The 17,959-nt window shown below is 43.5% G+C and overlaps 8 protein-coding genes across 8 annotated transcripts; 2 read left to right on the top strand and 6 right to left on the bottom strand.

Moving 5' to 3' along the window:
• Positions 1-220: 220 nt before the first annotated feature.
• Positions 221-2,380, bottom strand: EAE98_006534 (uncharacterized protein; the record flags this gene model as incomplete). Its single annotated transcript, XM_038954157.1, has 5 exons — positions 221-533; positions 609-708; positions 794-1,165; positions 1,239-1,866; positions 1,962-2,380. The coding sequence occupies 5 exons, from the start codon at positions 2,378-2,380 to the stop codon at positions 427-429; spliced, it is 1,626 nt and encodes a 541-aa protein (XP_038809402.1). The 3' UTR covers positions 221-426.
• Positions 2,381-3,032: 652 nt separating this feature from the next.
• On the bottom strand, positions 3,033-4,031 carry EAE98_006533 (uncharacterized protein; the record flags this gene model as incomplete). The annotated part of the gene is made up of 1 exon (XM_038954156.1): positions 3,033-4,031. One exon carries the CDS (start codon positions 4,029-4,031, stop codon positions 3,033-3,035), a length of 999 nt encoding a protein of 332 aa, XP_038809401.1.
• A 1,870-nt stretch (positions 4,032-5,901) lies between these two features.
• On the bottom strand, positions 5,902-6,781 carry EAE98_006532 (uncharacterized protein; the record flags this gene model as incomplete). Its single annotated transcript, XM_038954155.1, has 3 exons — positions 5,902-5,964; positions 6,021-6,417; positions 6,474-6,781. The coding sequence occupies 3 exons, from the start codon at positions 6,779-6,781 to the stop codon at positions 5,902-5,904; spliced, it is 768 nt and encodes a 255-aa protein (XP_038809400.1).
• Positions 6,782-7,605: 824 nt separating this feature from the next.
• EAE98_006531 (uncharacterized protein) lies at positions 7,606-9,261 on the top strand (the record flags this gene model as incomplete). Its single annotated transcript, XM_038954154.1, has 2 exons — positions 7,606-7,865; positions 7,914-9,261. The coding sequence occupies 2 exons, from the start codon at positions 7,606-7,608 to the stop codon at positions 9,259-9,261; spliced, it is 1,608 nt and encodes a 535-aa protein (XP_038809399.1).
• A 755-nt stretch (positions 9,262-10,016) lies between these two features.
• Positions 10,017-11,477, bottom strand: EAE98_006530 (uncharacterized protein; the record flags this gene model as incomplete). Its single annotated transcript, XM_038954153.1, has 3 exons — positions 10,017-11,175; positions 11,229-11,324; positions 11,383-11,477. The coding sequence occupies 3 exons, from the start codon at positions 11,475-11,477 to the stop codon at positions 10,017-10,019; spliced, it is 1,350 nt and encodes a 449-aa protein (XP_038809398.1).
• A 718-nt stretch (positions 11,478-12,195) lies between these two features.
• EAE98_006529 (uncharacterized protein) lies at positions 12,196-14,199 on the top strand (the record flags this gene model as incomplete). The annotated part of the gene is made up of 3 exons (XM_038954152.1): positions 12,196-12,341; positions 12,392-13,987; positions 14,043-14,199. The coding sequence occupies 3 exons, from the start codon at positions 12,196-12,198 to the stop codon at positions 14,197-14,199; spliced, it is 1,899 nt and encodes a 632-aa protein (XP_038809397.1).
• A 792-nt stretch (positions 14,200-14,991) lies between these two features.
• On the bottom strand, positions 14,992-15,852 carry EAE98_006528 (uncharacterized protein; the record flags this gene model as incomplete). The annotated part of the gene is made up of 1 exon (XM_038954151.1): positions 14,992-15,852. One exon carries the CDS (start codon positions 15,850-15,852, stop codon positions 14,992-14,994), a length of 861 nt encoding a protein of 286 aa, XP_038809396.1.
• Positions 15,853-16,231: 379 nt separating this feature from the next.
• Positions 16,232-17,432, bottom strand: EAE98_006527 (uncharacterized protein; the record flags this gene model as incomplete). The annotated part of the gene is made up of 3 exons (XM_038954150.1): positions 16,232-16,816; positions 16,916-17,131; positions 17,182-17,432. The coding sequence occupies 3 exons, from the start codon at positions 17,430-17,432 to the stop codon at positions 16,465-16,467; spliced, it is 819 nt and encodes a 272-aa protein (XP_038809395.1). The 3' UTR covers positions 16,232-16,464.
• Between the last annotated feature and the right edge of the window lie 527 nt (positions 17,433-17,959).

The following is a 17,959-nucleotide window of genomic DNA, read 5'->3' as shown; positions in this document are numbered from 1 at the left end:
GGTCGCTAGGTCTTAATACCCCTCCCTCAATTCCCCTCGCTACCTACAACTACTAACACTCCCCCACTCCCCCAGTCGAAGGGCGAGGGAGAGAGGGGCACAAAACAGATCTAGATGTAGATTGTATTGAAACTTCATCACCTACCCTAGTAGATAGATAGATATCTAGCTAGATATCTAGTATCTAAAATATCGAGACGAAAAAGGATTGTTATATTAATCGTTCATCTACTCGAGTATCTATTTGTTGATTTATGTATTGACTCAATAAATCATTCAGAACTCTTAGTATGATCTAACAAAAATCATGCACATTCTCAATTCACCACGATTTTCACATTTTTCACATTTTCCCAAAATATTCATAATCTAAACCTTTCAAGGTTATATATCAAGAACCACTCCCCTATCTCGCCAATTCTTCAACTAAGACTCATTAATAATCTTTTCCATCTCCTCCACATCCTTGACCACCGTCGTTAAATTATCATAACCATCTTTCGTGATCAGAATGTTATCTTCAATTCTGACACCTATTTTTATTCGTTAGTTTTCCTGCATTCAAATTCAAATAGGGAAGACAGGAGGGAGAAGGAAGAAAAACCTACCTCCAACTTCCCAGTACTTCTCCAAAACATCCGAGTTGATATATTGAGCATGTGCCGGATCTTTAAGATATGGTTCGATGATGAAGCGACAGAAATAAATCTGATGTATTTGTATTAGTTACAACCCCCAGAAGAATAGACAGGGAGAAGGGAGACGCAAGAAAAGAGAAAAGAAGAAAACATACACCCGGTTCAACAGTGACTACACTCCCCTCTGGCAAATTCCCCCTGACTCTCAAATACCTGAACAATCTATCCTTATCTTCATAATTTGGATGTCCACCAGTATCATGCGTATCCATTCCGAGATAATGACCCAATCCGTGCGGGAAAAACGCTACACTTGTTCTTGCTTTTAAAATCTCTTCTCTATCACCTTTCAAGATTCCTAAGGAGAGAAGTCCCTCGATTGCGACTTTGTGGGCAAGGAGATGTACTTCGTCCCAGGAAACGCCGGCTTTGAGCATGGAGATACATTGCGATTGCATGGAGAGTACTATATCGTAGATGGAGCGAGACTCGGGCGTGAAGTGGCCGTTTATGGGAAAGGTTCTTGTCTGTCAGGATGATTAGTATATCTGTCAAAACCCTTTGAGGAACCTCAATCCAGAGTATAGAAAATAATCTTACAATATCCGAAGCATAACATTGATACTCTCCTCCAGCATCCAAAAGCAAATTCAATTTTCCCTCCAACTCTTCTGAATTCTTCATATAATGTAATGTAGCAGCCGCAGTACCACTAGCCACAATACTGTGATAAGCTTGTTCTCTCGCTCCGTTCGCAATGCTCTCTTTAATGAAAAGCGCCTCTAATTCCCTTTCATTCTTTGCATGTTTAACTGCCTTCAAAACTGCCGTGTGTCCCACTTTTGAAATCTCATTCGCCTTTCTCATCAACGCAACTTCGTATTCTGATTTGCGTACACGAGCTTCTTCGATAGCTTCTTTAAGAAGCGTGAAATCTTTCTGGGGAAATTCAAGGAAGGTGATGTGGGTAGAAATCTGGGGCGCGATAGCCCAGACCTTTGTTTGATTTGGGAGGGCCAGTTGCGCGTTTATGGTATCGGTTGTGAGGACTTCGTCGACGTCATAACGGGCGAGTGCTTCTTTAGGAGAAAGAGGAAGACCAGTCCAGATGACTGATTCCGGGTCGATTGGTGGAATGAAGAGAGTACTTTTGTCTTTTGCGATGTCATAGGTAAAGTAAGCGTCAGGGAGATCGCAGCCGGTGAGATAGTAGAAAAAGCGTCGTTGTCTGGAAACAAAATTGTTAGTATGAGCTGTTTGTGAATTGAGAACATCTTTAATATATGCCGCATTCAATATTTAGCATTTCTCCCAACAACGTACCTGAAAGGAGCAGCCTCATCATTATCCTCAATCATAACCGTCTTCTGCGCCTCCAAATACAAGACTCCCTCTGCCTCGGGCTCCTTACTCTTAATATACTCCACGACCTTCCTCACATGTTCTTTCGCCGGGTACTTCCCCTTCAAAGTCGTATCGGTAGATGAAGCCATATTGCGATGAATAATCCTCGGATTGATTCTTGTCTGAGATATATCACCGGTAATTCGAGCTCTACCCAAACTGTATTCTCTCCAGCTTTGAGATATAATTCCCGGTTGGATTGGTATTGAAAATGTCGTTTGAGAAATACTAGCTCTGGAAGAAGAAAATTGTACCTGTGCTACCCACGCTATTCTTTGTCGTCTATTCGGACAACGTGGTGTGAATCGCGGGGTATTTGACAAGCGGAACATGGCCATGGCCGTTTGTAAGCGTTGCTGATGAAAATCACAGCTTGCCTCGGTGAGGGGCTAACGGTTGGGCTAAATTTTAGAAACTTGACATTATTACTAGGTAGCTATCGAATTTTAAGCTTGGCAGTTTTATTCCTCAAAAATCGATACTAAAAAAGGAGTTTACCCATGTGAAGATCTCAAGAGAATGCATATAATGAAAGTAAAAATCGGATTAGACTATTGAATGTATTCCGGATATCATTAAATTCTGGATCTTCAATCATCCAATATCAGTATTTCAAACACATTGACAGTGTACCTGCTGCTAGAAATGAAACTACACTATCAAATTATCGAACAATCCTATTGCCCATCCACACGATTTGGAGCAATGTATACCATCCAACAATCGTGAACCAAGCCGCACCCATTATAAAACGCTTCCAATGCTGCCTCATATCCATGTTGTAGCGCCTGATCATCTCAACTGTGTTCTCTATGGTAACGAGGCCAAATCTTATATGCAATCTGCTTCAGTTCCTTCATCCGGGACTTGTTCCATGCCATCCATATCTTGCTCATCTCTCAGGTTCAGAAGCCGTGTACGTCTTGACTCGGCCACTTTCCTACTTTCCAACATCGCCTGTATCATATTTAGGCTATGCCTAACGCACATCTAAGCATCCGCCGTTACTTCTAACACTGTCTCTTGTGCAGCCATGCCTGGTCTACCCTTATTTAAGAGAGACATTTTCGGGACGAAATTCACTCCCCCCTGTAAAGACGATAATTCCTTTAGACTTATCGCGTGCTGTAAGAGAGCTTCTTTGCTCGTCTTAAACTCGAAATTTGTAAGGAAACAAAAATTGATTTCCAATCTCGAAAGCTCTTGTTCACTAACTCCTCCGACTTTTGAGAAGCGTGCATGGGCATAGCTTTGGTCCTCGAGTGCTTTCATAGCCACACGTAACCCAGCTAATATGAGTCGATGTGAGTTTCGCCTTGTTACAGGTATGACTCGTTCATCGACTGCCACCCTGTGTATGTAGGAACTTGTTGCAAGATAGACAGCTGTTGACATTGGACAAAATGTGTGTATTCGCATCAGATAGTCTTCCAAAGAGATCGGAGGAGGATGCTTCGAATAAAATTTTCGTGTGATAGCACTGTGTTGAACATTCAAAGGTTCGGCATTCTCTCCAACGATAATATATGGTTCTGCGGGCACGACATGCTGTGTTTCCAGAGGTTTCGGACGAAGATTTACTCCATCTATAACATCTGATCCAGAAGTTCGTTGTCGAAAACCTGCTAAGTTTGTCCATGATCCAGACCGTCGTATATTTTCTTTCTCTGCCTGCATTCCCCTCATATTTGGCATCGTCGTTTCGGCCGACGCTGGCATGGGAGGAATATCCCCCGTAAATTGAACTAGAGCTTCGATACCAGCACATAACAATTTAAGTGCTGTTATCGGCGAAAGAGTAAATATATCGATGCTACTTGGAGATGGTGGTGAAACTCCACGATCATTTGCACAAGGGTCAACCGTCAGACCTGCATCGGATGAAGGATTCGGTGGTGGTGGTAGTTCGTGGTCAGTATGGTCATCTGAACCGTGGTTCGAATTCACGAAAGCCGTCGAGTCAGATCCATCTGTAGGTAAGGGAGACATAGTTCCGGATTTATTGTCTGTGAAACTAAATCTCTGTATCCGACAGTAGAAAATCTAAACCTTTCGATTTTTGTTATCTCTCTCCACCAAGTATCCAAATGAACGTGGATGATGAGATCAAGAATTCAGAAGACGCCGGGGCCAGGGAGGCTTAATGGATGCTTGGAGGAGCTCCAAGAAGCGCATGTTCTCGGTGACAGACGATATGCAAAATTTGTTGTTGGAAGGCGAGATTGGGTTGTGTATGGAGGAATTGATGGTCTTATATTTGAGTGGAGTGGGAGTGGATTCGGTTTATAGTTGGTTTATAGGGTTTTTGGGAATTTCCCTCAGCGCTAATAAGAGAAATGAACAGAGGTGCAAAAGGTATTATTAGTACAGCAGAGGAATGGGTGGGTAGGTATAGAAAGTGACAAGGAAGGTTACACAAGCATGTGCATTGTGCATTGTGCATTGTGCGGACAACATCAACTGATCGGTCCCCTTGTCTCTCCTGGAATTGTATTTGAATTGAATTAAAATGAGGAGCATGGGATTATGCGTCGACAGGAGGTGGCATCCGTAACATTAGCAGCATTCAGCCTGATTGTGGTACGTACGGAGAGCACTGTATCCAATGCCTAAGAGCAGAGTATCCGAAGAGAAAATATGCTCCTCTCCAAGTCTCAACAAGGACATCCGTCCACCAATCCTCAAGCCAATCCTCAAGCTAGTTGATAGTGACTGGTGACTAGCGACTAGATATCGACACAGTGGAACTAATTGCAATGAGCCGACGCTTAGAGACCTTAGCATCGAGCGGCCACTCCACTACCCACTGATAAGAACCAAGAGGTCGGACGGAAAAAGAAGAAAAGGAAAAAAAACTACAAGGAGCACGTGGATCAACACCAGGGTAAAAGAACCTCGGGGAAGACCAAGTCTAGCAACGGGGCTTATACATTGCGCGCACGCCACGCAGTTGATGAAGAGGCCTAGGTAGTTACTAGGTAGGTAGGTAGCTCATCTGCAGAATCAGATCAAGTACATACGGAGTCGAGGGAGTCTAATGAATTCCAGATCAATCACTTCCAATTTCCAACTTCCAACTTTCCTTCAACCAATAATCACATCTCACATCAATCCATCGCAGGATCTGGAATGAATACTACCGTGTGGTGGAGATGGTCAGATATCTACCTAGCATCTTATTATATAAGGGGTTTACGAGGCGAGAGCCACGATAATGGCTCGATACGAATCCCTAACCATCCTTACTAAATCTGGATGAATGGAAAGACCACGAGACTCTCAAAATTTGACATTGGGAGATTATTCAGTTACAGAATTACAAATAGAGTAAAGTACGATATTCAAGATAATGGCTTAAGCGCACCCGTCAGGTAATAGTAGGAAGGAGGCTTAGAGTGACTTGTTAATTTATGAACTAGATACCCAGATACCTAGATACCCAGATACACTTCTTAATTTCCTCTACCTCTTCGTGAAATTGGCTCATATTGGGCATGTTGCATTTAGGACATATAGCATTCTATGGATGTTGTATCCGACTAGTAAAGTAAACATTGGCAAGCATTTCCCCGCATCTAGACATTCCTATCAGACCCTCCGCGCTGGGATTATTATCGGAATCACCACTCCGCTATCCCCTGAGATTATACCAATGTGCAGATATCTTGCAGATAGTGCTTAACGACCCTGGCGCACAATACCAAGTGATGGCTAGACTGGGTAAATTCTTGATTCGTTGGGTATACACGGTATTCATTTAAACTAAAACCTCGAATACCAATTCGAGTGTACGCCAAACTCCTTTTCACATGTTCATTTGATGCCCTGTTTATATATCATTCATTGCCTTTCTAATGATTCAATCCTTCCATCTAGCCAAGAATTTTGCCATATCATCTGTAGGCATTGATGCCGCAGCAACCTTTCATGTGTTAGCCACGTCAAGTTTGGATTGTTGGGTTTGTGTCTTAAACTTACCGTATTAGGATGACTTGCAAAGGAAGCTGTTTGAGCTTGAGTCAAAGTTGTGTCAATGGTTGCTGAGCTTAAAAACGTGGTGGCTAGAACAACATCCGATTTTGGATATTGAGGTTCTGTGTTCGTGGCCGTTATTGTGGTACCAGGCATCAGACCCATTGGGGCATATCTTGTAAGACCAGTTTGTGATTGGTATGGGATTCCATAAACACCCTCGTCCGCAGTTCCTGATGATGATGCGACTGCCGTGTCTGCCACATTATTGACAGTTGCTGGTCCAGCGGTGCCAGTGATTGTGTACACGGCTCCAAAAGTCCCCGTCATGCCGCTAATAGAGAACCTATTCGAATATACTATAACAGTCCCTGACGCTGTGGTTGCTATCATTCTCATGAAGCTGTATCATCATCATCAGCATCGAGGCTTCTTAAACTCTGACTTCATAAAACTTACTAGGCATTGGTCAACGATGACCCCCTGGCCGCTGGTACAGTAACACTAGTCGAAACAGTTGACCCCAAGGTAGCGGAAGCAGTTACGGGGTATATCACTTCGAGATCCGCAGCCGAACTACCTGCGCAGACATCTAGTTGATAGGTGGTAATATCAGCTATCGCTGGAGCATCTCCGTTATCTGCCCACGTAACAGTAAATGGAGTTGCAGCTGTTTCTACCGCTGCGGCTGCGGGTGCTGAGAATGTCGGATATGCAATTGCGAATGGAGCATATGCCAGAAGGACTAAAGCTTGGGAGAAGCGCATGATGAATATTGTTCGTTCGCGCTCGCAGATTGAATATCAGTGCTGATTATTGATCTTCGTATAATTTCTGTTTGGCAGGGCGAGTTCAATGGTCCTTATCGAGTCGTACGTGGTTAAAATTGATTGATAGATGTTAAACTTCCAAATATATTCAAGATTCCAAACACAGAGAGAAGAAGGCGGAAATGTAACTTTGAACTTTTGGCCTTAGGCGGTGAAGGGGGTTGCATCTCAACGTTCACGGTGTTTGAAGTTCTATAATTAGCATGTGAAAGTTTCGACAGATTCTGTGCTATTGGATACAATTTGGATTGATATCAGGCAAATGCCATTCGGACAATATTACAATGCCCCTTCCTAAGTACCTACCATGAAATACAATACCTGTATGCAATTTCTCCAAAATCATAGCAAATCGTGATAAATGTACTAGTATGTAGGTATCATTTTGTAGGTTTTAAGCCTTATAAGGTAAAGGTTACTCTTCGGTCTCCACGGCTACTTGCGGTCAAATTTTGCCACGAATTTTACCTCCCTAGTACCTTATCGCTTATCCAGACCAAAGACCCCTCCCCTTCACTAAAACTCGAAGGGTAACTCAATGAAGAATTTCATTGTCAAGCTTTTACTCAGACATTCTACAGCAAATTCTCCTTCCACATTGCGACATTAATCACCAATACTAAAGAGGATAGTCATTTATTTACTTCTTCTCTTTCATCGCCATCATTCCCTTTCTTTCTTTCATTCATCCACCCCGTTTCTATTCGGAATCATCTACGAATCGTTAAATTTCAGCTCAAACATTTAGAACCGTCATCAGCATGGCATCCATTACTAGTCCTGTGCGGGCTCCAGTCCTTGCAATGAGTGCTTCCGAGTTGATTGGAAATACTCCTTTGGTACGATTAAATAAGATTCCACAGAGTTTGGGTATCGAAGCCGAAGTTTATGCCAAGGTCGAACTCTTCAACGCTGGCGGAAGTATCAAGGATCGTATTGCCCTTCGCATGATCGAGGAGGCGGAAAAGTCTGGAAGAATAAAGCCCGGAGACACTCTCATTGAGCCCACCAGTGGAAACACGTAAGTTGTTCTATACCACTTTGGCATTAATCTCTAATCATTCTCTAGCGGTATTGGTCTCGCTCTCGTTGGAGCTATTAAAGGTTACAAGACAATCATTACTCTTCCCGAAAAGATGTCACCCGAAAAGGTCGCTGTTCTACGAGCACTTGGAGCCACTATTATCCGTACCCCAACTCAAGCAGCTTGGGACGCCCCCGAGTCCCACATCGGAGTGGCAAGACGATTGTTGAAAGAGATTCCAAACTCTCACATCCTCGATCAATATGCCAACGAGAACAACCCCAACGCACACGAATTTGGAACTGCAGAAGAAATCTGGAAGCAAACTGATGGCAAGATTACTGCTGTTGTCGCAGGAGCTGGTACAGGTGGAACTATTACTGGATTATCTAAAGGTTTAAAGAAACACAACAAAGATGTCAAGATCATTGCAGCAGATCCCCATGGATCCATACTTGCAGTTCCAGAGAGTCTCAATCAAGAACACGCCAACGAATCATACAAGGTTGAGGGAATTGGTTATGATTTCATTCCTGATGTTTTGGATAGAGATTCTGTCGATGTGTGGTACAAGACAGATGATCGTGAATCATTCGCCTACGCACGTAGATTAATTGCCGAAGAAGGACTTCTGGTAGGAGGTAGTAGTGGTAGTGCTATTGCAGCCATGGTAAAGGGAGTCCGTGATTTGGGACTTGGTAAAGGTGATACCGTGGTAGTCATCCTACCAGATAGTATTAGAAGTTATCTCAGCAAATTTGCCGATGACGACTGGTTGGCCGCCAACGACCTCCTTCCTCCTACTCCAGAGTCCTCCTTGCCAGCATCCCCGGTCGTCAAAGCCCAATCCAAGAAAGATCCATACTCTGGAGCGACTCTTCGATCCCTTCGCCTCAAACCAGTCACATCCGTCCTCGCCAACTCCTCTTGTTCCGAAGCCGTCGAAACCATGCGTGAAAAGGGTTTTGATCAACTCCCTGTCCTCGCTCCAAAGGGCGATAAACTCGTCGGTCTTGTCACCCTTGGAAATCTTCTCAGTTGGATCAGTCGCGGTCGTGCTACCGGAAAAAGCCCAGTTTCAGATGTCATGTTTGATTTCTCCCACATCCCTGAAGTTATCACCGATCCCAAGGATATCAGTCATCTTTCTTCGCCTCCTAAGAGCAATGGTATCGAAACGACAAAGGATGGCAAGAAGCAAACCACTCCAAAGCGCAAATTCGTAGAGATCACACTCGATACTCCTCTCTCCGCCTTGAGCAAATTTTTCGAGTGGAATAGCGCTGCGATTGTTACCGAGAAGGGAAGTGAGACTGATGGATTGTCGAAACCAGTCGCAGTTGTCACCAAGGTTGATTTGTTGAGCTGGATGGTTAAGCAAACGAAAGTTTAAGGGGTCAGGTGCATCGTGTCGGGGTTGGAAAAGGCGTTTTGGAGCAGTGTTGCATGCACTGCGATATTATTTTTGGGTTTCAACACCTATTGGGATGGTACAGAGCTCCTGCATTTACGGTGGGTCATTGGGGAAATGAGCATTAAAAATGAAAGACATAGATATAGTAGTCAGAAGATGTAGAGCTTCTCAAGAAAAGATACCCGCTTCATCAGCAAACATAAACTCTCCATACCATCCATGCCAGTCATGAAATAATCACCATTCACATGTGAGATCGATTGAGAAGCCTGAGAAACGTCATCGTTTCTTTAATCATACAATTTACAATTCGTTCATGTCTCTGACAGCTTTAAGCCTACCCAGGCACACGCGCGCGAACGAACGAACTCATCTAAAAACCTAAAAAGCCCAACGGCTTTTGACCAAACCTTTTCGTAAGTATTATGGGTTGGTCTGAATATATGCCACGGTAAATGAAAATTGATCTCCGCCCACCCTCAGTATGCACCATTTTTTGATCGAGTAAAAAACGAGAAGCGTGTAAGCAATTACCCTCAACGCCATGCATCCGTCCATTCTACCACTCCAGATTGGAGATTTGAAAATAGCTCAAATACCCACCCCTATTGTATGCCCATCTATTCTTGGTCTGTTGATCCAATCATGTATGCAGGCATTTTATGTAATGTAAGAATCCACATCCCTTGCCTTCCCATTCCCTTCCCAGCCCCTTTTTTCTAGAGTCTAAGCGATCAAACGTCTTCAAACTCCATATCCTCTTCACTCTCCTCTTCATCTTTTATAGCCGGTGCTGCTGGAGCAGGCTCTTCAATTCTAACTCTCTTCGTTGGTCTATCCTCATTCGGTGTATTAGGTCCTGTTACCGGACTTCCTGCGCCTGTGCTCGTTCCACTTGCTGAAACACTTTCATTTCGTGAATGCTTTAGAACACCACTGAGACCACTACCACTCGTTACACTGGGCTTAGTTTCTGTGCCTCCGACCGAGCTAGCTGGAGTGGCGGCACCAGATGTGGTGCTATTTGGAATGACGTCTTCGAAGCCTTCTTCTTCTTCTTCGTCGGTTTCATACTCTTCGTCGGCCTCTTGTTCGAGTTCTTTAGCTTGTGCAGCCTTTAGTTGCGCAAAATAATCATCAATTTCAGCCCCTTCACCAGTACCGTCGGTATCAGGTTTGATATCCTTCTTATTGGTGTCAACTGCAGGGCCAATAGAGGCCGTAGGTTGGTTGCCAAACTTGACCTGCTCTCCAGTGATGGTACTGTGAGTGAAATGCTGAGGTAACGCATTTTGAGCAGCCGTTTTCTCTTTGCGAGCTTGTTCAGCAGCGATATCCGCAGCTGTAGGTCCTTCTCCGTTCGTCAAAGTAACTGAGATGGACGTCGGTCCAGTATTATCCAGACCACGAACAGCAGTTGGTCGCTCCGAAGAGAGAGCGACGGGTGCAGTTTGACTGCCAGGATTAGCTTCATCTCGAACCACTTTACGAGCCGTTGAGAGAGCTTGTTCGAAGGTGTTTGCAGGGATGACCACCTTATCGATTTTTGGGAGTAAGTCGGTGATGAATTTAAACTGTGCATTAAGTTTCGATGACTGTTCATGTCCACCACGGTTATTGTCAGGGTCGTGTACCAGAAGGTAATCGCATTTGTGACATAAAAAGCCTTCATAATTTCTCTTGTCCAAAACCTCGAAGGTTGTCCATTCTGATTTGCATCGAGGGCAAAAGTATTCCTTTCTCTCATCATCTGGCACAGTATTTCCTTGAACAGCCTTGTCTATTTGGTAGACTCTCCATTTAATCGCATCGATTGTTGCGCGATAATCGATAAAATAGTAGGTTCGATTAATTGGTCGTTGTTGGCCTTCTTTGATCTCTGGGCGGGAATGCCTACACAATCCAATTAGCAAAAGCCAAAATGCAGAATAAACTATCTGCCATACACTGCAAGAAATCGATCCTCCTTCAACTTTCCACAAAGCTTGTGAAGCTCCTTCGTATTTATGCTCATCAGGTATGCTAAATCATCGTCGCGCAAGCTAAGAAATGTCAGCTTTCCTTTCCCAAACTCCCAGAAAGTCTCACAGAAATACATACGCGGAGTGAATGACGAGCGCATCAATCACAAGGATATGTTTTGTGTCATAGAACGAGCGCATACAAGAGCGCACCAACATCTGGGCGAGATCCATATTTGCGAATGGATAATCAAGAAATTGGGAATAGAAGATGAGATCTAGGTCTGGTATTTGGGAAAGAGGGGATGCGGGGCCCTGAGGGTCTGTGAGTTTCTCAAAAAGAGGTAGAATATGTTTTTGAAAGATGGGTTTTGTAAAGTCGTTAGAGATAGAATCGAAAAAAAGACAAAGAGATATTTTAATAAATGGTGTCCAGGCTGCGCATTATCGGTTTGTATCCTCAAGACAATAAAGTAGAAGACATGAACAGGATGAGACAAATCCTCTATTAGTGTCTGTTGAGTGTGGGTGGTATGGTCGTTGTATTGTAAGTATTGTTCACGATGGCAGGGAGTTGATAGAATAAAAATTTGATATGGTTGATATTTGCAGGAGATAAAGTGAATGGATGGATTTTGATGACTTCAATTGGCAAGGCTGAATGAGATGAGGTAGAGCTGCAGTAGTGGATTTTTTAATTATGTAAGCCACCACTTAACCATATCAAGTTACAGGGCACGTGCGGGGCTAGTTGTTTTTAGTTCACAATTATTGGCTGAAGCTCGGACCAGGATACTAAAAATTATTGGGAGAAATATTCATGGACCATGTTGAATTTCTGATTCATCAGGTTGTTTTGTTTTCAACTCCACGCATGTGATATATGCGCATCCTTCGATTATTGAAAAATACGTTCGCATACATCTCCGAAATTCGAATAACTACATCAATCATGGAGGCGAACGCACAATCCGGAGGTCAACGAGGTGGAGGAGGACGAGGGCGGGGGCGGGGAGGTTTTGGCAGAGGCGGCAGAGGGAATTCTAGAGGTGGTTCCAGAGGTGGTAGAAAGCCAGAGATGGGTCGCAAGGAGTATCAGTTAGTCGGGATTCCTAAACTTTCAATTCATTCTCTCTAACTTTATTTAGTCGACAAGAACCAAAGAGAGATCGAAACGACGACGACCAAGCATCGAAACGCAGAAAGACGGTACACAATGGAGAATCAGAGCCAACAGCATTTAGTACGGAGTTCACTAAGGAGGAAATCGAAAGTGAAGTACGAAAACCAAAACATAAAGTCGCCGTCATGATTGGCTATGCAGGAACAGGATACAAAGGCTTGCAAATTAACACCAAGGAGAAGACGATTGAAGGTGATATGTTCAAGGCTTTTGTTGCCGCCGGTGCGATTTCGAAAGCCAATGCAAATGATCCCAAAAAGTCCGCCTTGATTCGATGCGCGCGAACTGATAAAGGCGTCCATGCAGCTGGCAACGTTCTCTCCTTGAAACTCATCATCGAAGACCCGAAAGTTGTTGAAAACATCAATTCCCATTTACCAGATCAAATTCGAGTCTGGGGTATCGAAAGAACTACTGGATCCTTCAATTGCTACCAAATGTGCGACTCGCGGTGGTACGAATACTTAATCCCAACCTACTCCTTCATCCCACCTCATCCTAAGAGTTTTCTTGGAAAGGAGTTGCTTCAGGCCGCTGAGAAAGAGGGCGTTTTGGAGAACTATAATAAACTTCAAGAAGATGCTACATCGTTTTGGACCGACGCCGAGAAGGAATTTGTACAACCCATTCTGGATAATTTGGACCCCCAATTAGCAGCGGATGTTATGGAAGCTATTCATGCTGCTGAGGAATCCAACGAGCCAATCGGAAAGAACATCAAAAAGAATAGAGCAGAAGCCAAGGAGTACTCTGAAATCAAGGAAGAAGTCAATGAACAGACTCAAGAAGAACCTGCAACAAAGACTGAAGCGGAAACTGGTGACGGATCAGTACTTAAAGAGCCCGTAGCAGTTGAAGTTACAGGAGAGACGAAGACAGAAGACTCAGAAGCCATGCAAGGCGTCGAAACCACTGAAGAACCAAAAACAAAGGATGGAGCTAATCATGATGAAGAAGTTAAGCTAGAAGCAGATGATGCTCAAGAAATTTCGAAATCAATTCTCACACCACTGGAGAAAGCTGTCAAAGAAGTAAAAGCAGCCTACATCAAAGCCAAGAAGGCATATCGCATACACGAATCTCGTAGAGAACGAGTACAAGAAGCTCTCAACCAATATGTCGGCACTCATAATTATCACAACTATACCATCCTCAAAAGCTTTAAAGATGCCTCTTCTAAAAGACACATCAAATCTTTCAAGATTGGAGCCCAACCTATCATCATTCATGATACAGAATGGCTTTCACTAAAAGTTCATGGTCAATCATTCATGATGCATCAAATTCGAAAAATGGTAGCCATGGCAGCATTAGTGGTACGATGCGCTTCACCAATGGAGCTCATCAAGGAAACTTATACTGCTGCTAAAATTAGTATACCAAAAGCCCCAAGTCTGGGTTTACTGTTAGAAGCCCCAGTTTTCCACAATTATAATGAGAAAATTGCGAAGGATTTTGACAGGGAGAAGATAGACTTTGAGAAGTATAGAGAGAAAATGGATGAGTTTAAGCAGAGAGAGATCTATGATAGAATTTTCAGAGTGGAGAATGCTGAAAATCAGTAAGTCTATCATGATATCCTTCAAAATGTGAAGAGCAAACTAACAAAATCATAGATTTCATACATTCTTCCATCATTTAGATCATCATCGAAGCGATTACTTCTTATGGCTGACAGCGTCAGGCATTTCTGCTGGAAGACAGCGTGGTGCAGGAAAGGATCTCCTAGATGCTAGTGATGATGAGGCTGATGTCAATGGTGAGGAAGGTTGATTGCTATTTGGTTTGGGAGAGATGGGTGGAAATTGCAGAGGATACCTCTTAACATTACAAAAGCTCCAGATATTGGACGCAGATCTCAATACTAACCGCGTGGTGCGAATTGTACAACAGGAAGACAGAACAAAAGAATGCTAGCTAGTCTAATGCTAGCTTGTCTGCAGAGTCTGGAATTGTCAATAGATCACAATACAGTACAAAAAGCAAGTTTGACTTGCTCTTACACATGAAGGACTCTCGGTTCATTTCATTTCCTTTCTTGATTTATATCTTTACATCGTCTATTTCTCATTCATAATGTTGCTCTGTCCCATGTATCTTCCTCTCAGAATCGCTCCAATGACCCAATCCTCAATCGGCTCAAAATCACGCTCTGAACATGATCTGTCAAATATTGCCAAACCCATCTAAAATCCGTCGTTCTCTCACATTTATCCATTGCAACTGGCCTTCCTCGTCAAATCAATAATAACCTCTCCATCTCGCCCCTTTACTTTGTAATATCGGAGTTCTACCACCATCCCATCCATCCTATATCAAAACACGAACAACGAAGTCCCGTATCAATCTCCATGAAGACGTGCAGTCTATTTCCCTAGATAATCCTGCAATTTCCATACATCATATCGTATTATCTCCTCTCATACGTATCCACATCGACTGTCTGTCTCAAGTCCTCCTAATAAACAGCTGTTCGAATTGATCCTTACACTGAATCATCCATACACAAAATTAGTATTCATTCCTTTAGTTCCAGAAACACATCCCTATACCCAAGTCTCCCATTCAAATGGCGATCTCACACAAAACCGAAATCAAAATAGCAGAAGAGAAAAGAAGAGAAAAACTCACATTCCTCCCACACCAAACCCTCCTCGGTAACTTCACAACCCGTCTCATCACCACATATTCCCCCTCTCTATCCTCTTCCCTCTCCACATTCATCTCCGACACATGTCCCTTTCCCATAAGTTCAATTTCCATCCCGTCAAAATTATGATTCTGATTCACACTCAGACTCCCACCCGCGTTTCCATTCGCATCCATCTCCGCATACGCAAACCGACTCGTCGACCTCCTTTTCGTCGGAAAATCTCTAATCTTCTCCTGGGGATTCAAAACCCTACTTGCTTTCTTGCGCAGTTTCTTAGGAGCCGCTTTCTTCTCCTTCGCAACGGGAGAAGCAAGCGGGGAAATCTTCGGATGTTCTTTCGTTTCCTTGAGCACGGGATCGTATACCAGAAAATGCACCACGATTTTTCGTACCCCGCGCGGTATAACCATGATTTGCATGCGTGTGCCTTCGAGGAGCGGAGGATTGTTTTCGGGGGTTTCGATAAAGCCCTTGCGTAGGATTTGAGGGGGGAGGAGTGTGCTACGCGGGAGGTAGTGGAAGGATGGGGGAGAGAGGGTGTAGAGGACTTCGAGGGGGTCGAGGGGATTGTTTTTGTAGGTGTGGTTGTGGTTGTATTGGTCATTGAGGGGTGGGAAACGCTGGGTGGAGAAACGGTTGGAGGGCGTGGTGGCGAGTTGGGGAAGTGGAGAGGGAGAGGTGAGGTGGAGGGAGAGGGATAGTTTGATGAGGAGAGTGTGGAGGTTTGTGTGTAGTGTTACGAGATTGGAATGGGCGGAGGCGTTGGCTGCCATTTTGCAGTTGGAGTTTTGTGGAGTGTATCTGTGCTGTAGATGTGACATTAACGGAGTCTGTAAGATTTTGGATAGATCGTTGGGTCTGGTCCGTTTGATGTGAAAACTCGCAATTAGAGCCACTTGCTCTGCAATATCGATGCTGAAAATAAAGTAGGTAGGTGGATTTGTTTGCGTTATTCGTTGTTTGCTCCGTACAAGTGACTTGAAATACTGGAGATTGACTCCTTTTGGGATAATCGATCAAGGCTTTTGGGCATGTAGATAGGACTGTTTTGAAAATCGAGCTCTGCTCAATTTATATTGGAAATAAAAGAAACCCGAGAAAAATTACCAGCAGATTTCCGAAAGGTGAATGAAATCACAAGCAAAAGAATCGGAAGATTTTCGCCGTAGAATTCTGAGAACCTCAAGATGATCACTTCATCTAGAAAATTTGTTTATCTATCGTATCTGATTTCCTATAACAGTGGTGAACTTTCAAGGTTGAGTCAAAATGGATTATACTAAATCCACATGTACCGATTTATTCACTCCATTTCGGTTGTGCTTTATACACCAGTGACAACCAAACACGCACGTTATTTCTGATTCACTCTTCTCTCCTCATCTTCATCTAATGGTTCTCCCATAACTCCAAATATTCAACCCTACTTTCGAGCCCTTTTCTACTGGTAGACCAGCATGCCATGTTTCCTCATATCCCCTTCCGTTCCTATCAGTATTTTCCCAGAATACGGCATTTCCCTTGATGGGTTTGAATATCACTCCTTCTACTGTTACATTTTTACCACTTCTTGGATCTAACGCTTCGGTAGCATCGAGGAATTCCTCCCACCTTCCTCCTTTGAGTCCCACGATACGTGGGAATTCTGTTCCTCCACCTTCGATATCAGAGGATACATCGACGTAGACCATAAAAGTACTTATCCGGTCTATGCCGCGTTTACCTCCGCTCCAATCGCTATTTCTATCATTAGCCTTCGCGTACACAATACCTCTTCAGAAAGCTCCATGTTGATAGAAAAGAAAACGAAGCCTTCACTAGTCCCCCAAAACTTACAAATGCATCCCATAATGACCCCCAACCCCATACCTCTGCGTCCTCAACTTCTCAATGCCCATCTCACCTCTCCATCCCTGAAACGCCCTCGCTCTATGCTCAATACATCTAACCACCTCATCTCTCTCTAGCACTGCTACTTCAGAATCCCGCACCGAAGTATCAATCGTAACTTCCTGACCATGAGAAACCGTAGACGGTTTATAGAGCGGTTCACTATCCCATCAGTTTCTCTTCATTTCATCAGAAAAAATATAAAAACATACCTAACATCCACCAAATGTTTACTCTCATTCGCCTTCAAAAATCCCTCGATGTATATCATAAGTGGTTCACGGCTAATAATGAATGTTTTATAACTATCTTCCGGACAAAATAGGGGTTCATCACTTGCGATGAGTGAAGAGTTTAAATTGAGAGGTTCATGAAGAGCAGATTGACGACCGTAGATGATTTGAGACAGAGGTCCCCATACTAGCACGTAAAGAGGGATCAGTGCGAAAGCGTAGAGAAGCATGGTGATGAAATGTGATGTTTGGATACACACATGTCGGATTTGGCGGGAGAAGGAAAAGGAGGTGAGGTTTGGGAATTTGTGGAGATGATCACGTGCAGGGTACGTAATATTTGGGAGCTGAAGATGAACAACGACAGTCGCCATTCATTGGTATTTTTATTGCCTTTGCATCTTCATTTGCTTGTGTTGTTGAATCTGATTCATCAGGTAAGAAGAAGAGTTATGGGATTAGGAACAGGTAGCACTGAAAGTAACGACAAATAACCTCAAGAAAGTTCTTGAAGCGATCTGTCATCCAGGACCCAGTACTAGTCAAGGCCTAGCTATAGACAACACAAGAAAATCATTGTGATTCTTAAAAGAAGCTTCAGATATATAAGAAAGAGTTCAATCATTCAAGCAACCAGCCATCCTAGAAGAACAATGTTCTTTCAAAAGTTGAAAGCTTGATTAGTCTACTAGTCCCGCTTCTTGATATTATCACATCATCATATAGACTAGAAACTATAGCTTCAATTCTAGTCTCC

This window comes from Botrytis deweyae (assembly GCF_014898535.1).
Source record: "Botrytis deweyae strain B1 chromosome Unknown BDEW_014, whole genome shotgun sequence".
NCBI lineage: Eukaryota > Fungi > Ascomycota > Leotiomycetes > Helotiales > Sclerotiniaceae > Botrytis > Botrytis deweyae.
The sequence above is the reverse complement of the archived record's forward strand: the minus strand, read 5'-3'. Positions and strand labels throughout refer to the sequence as shown.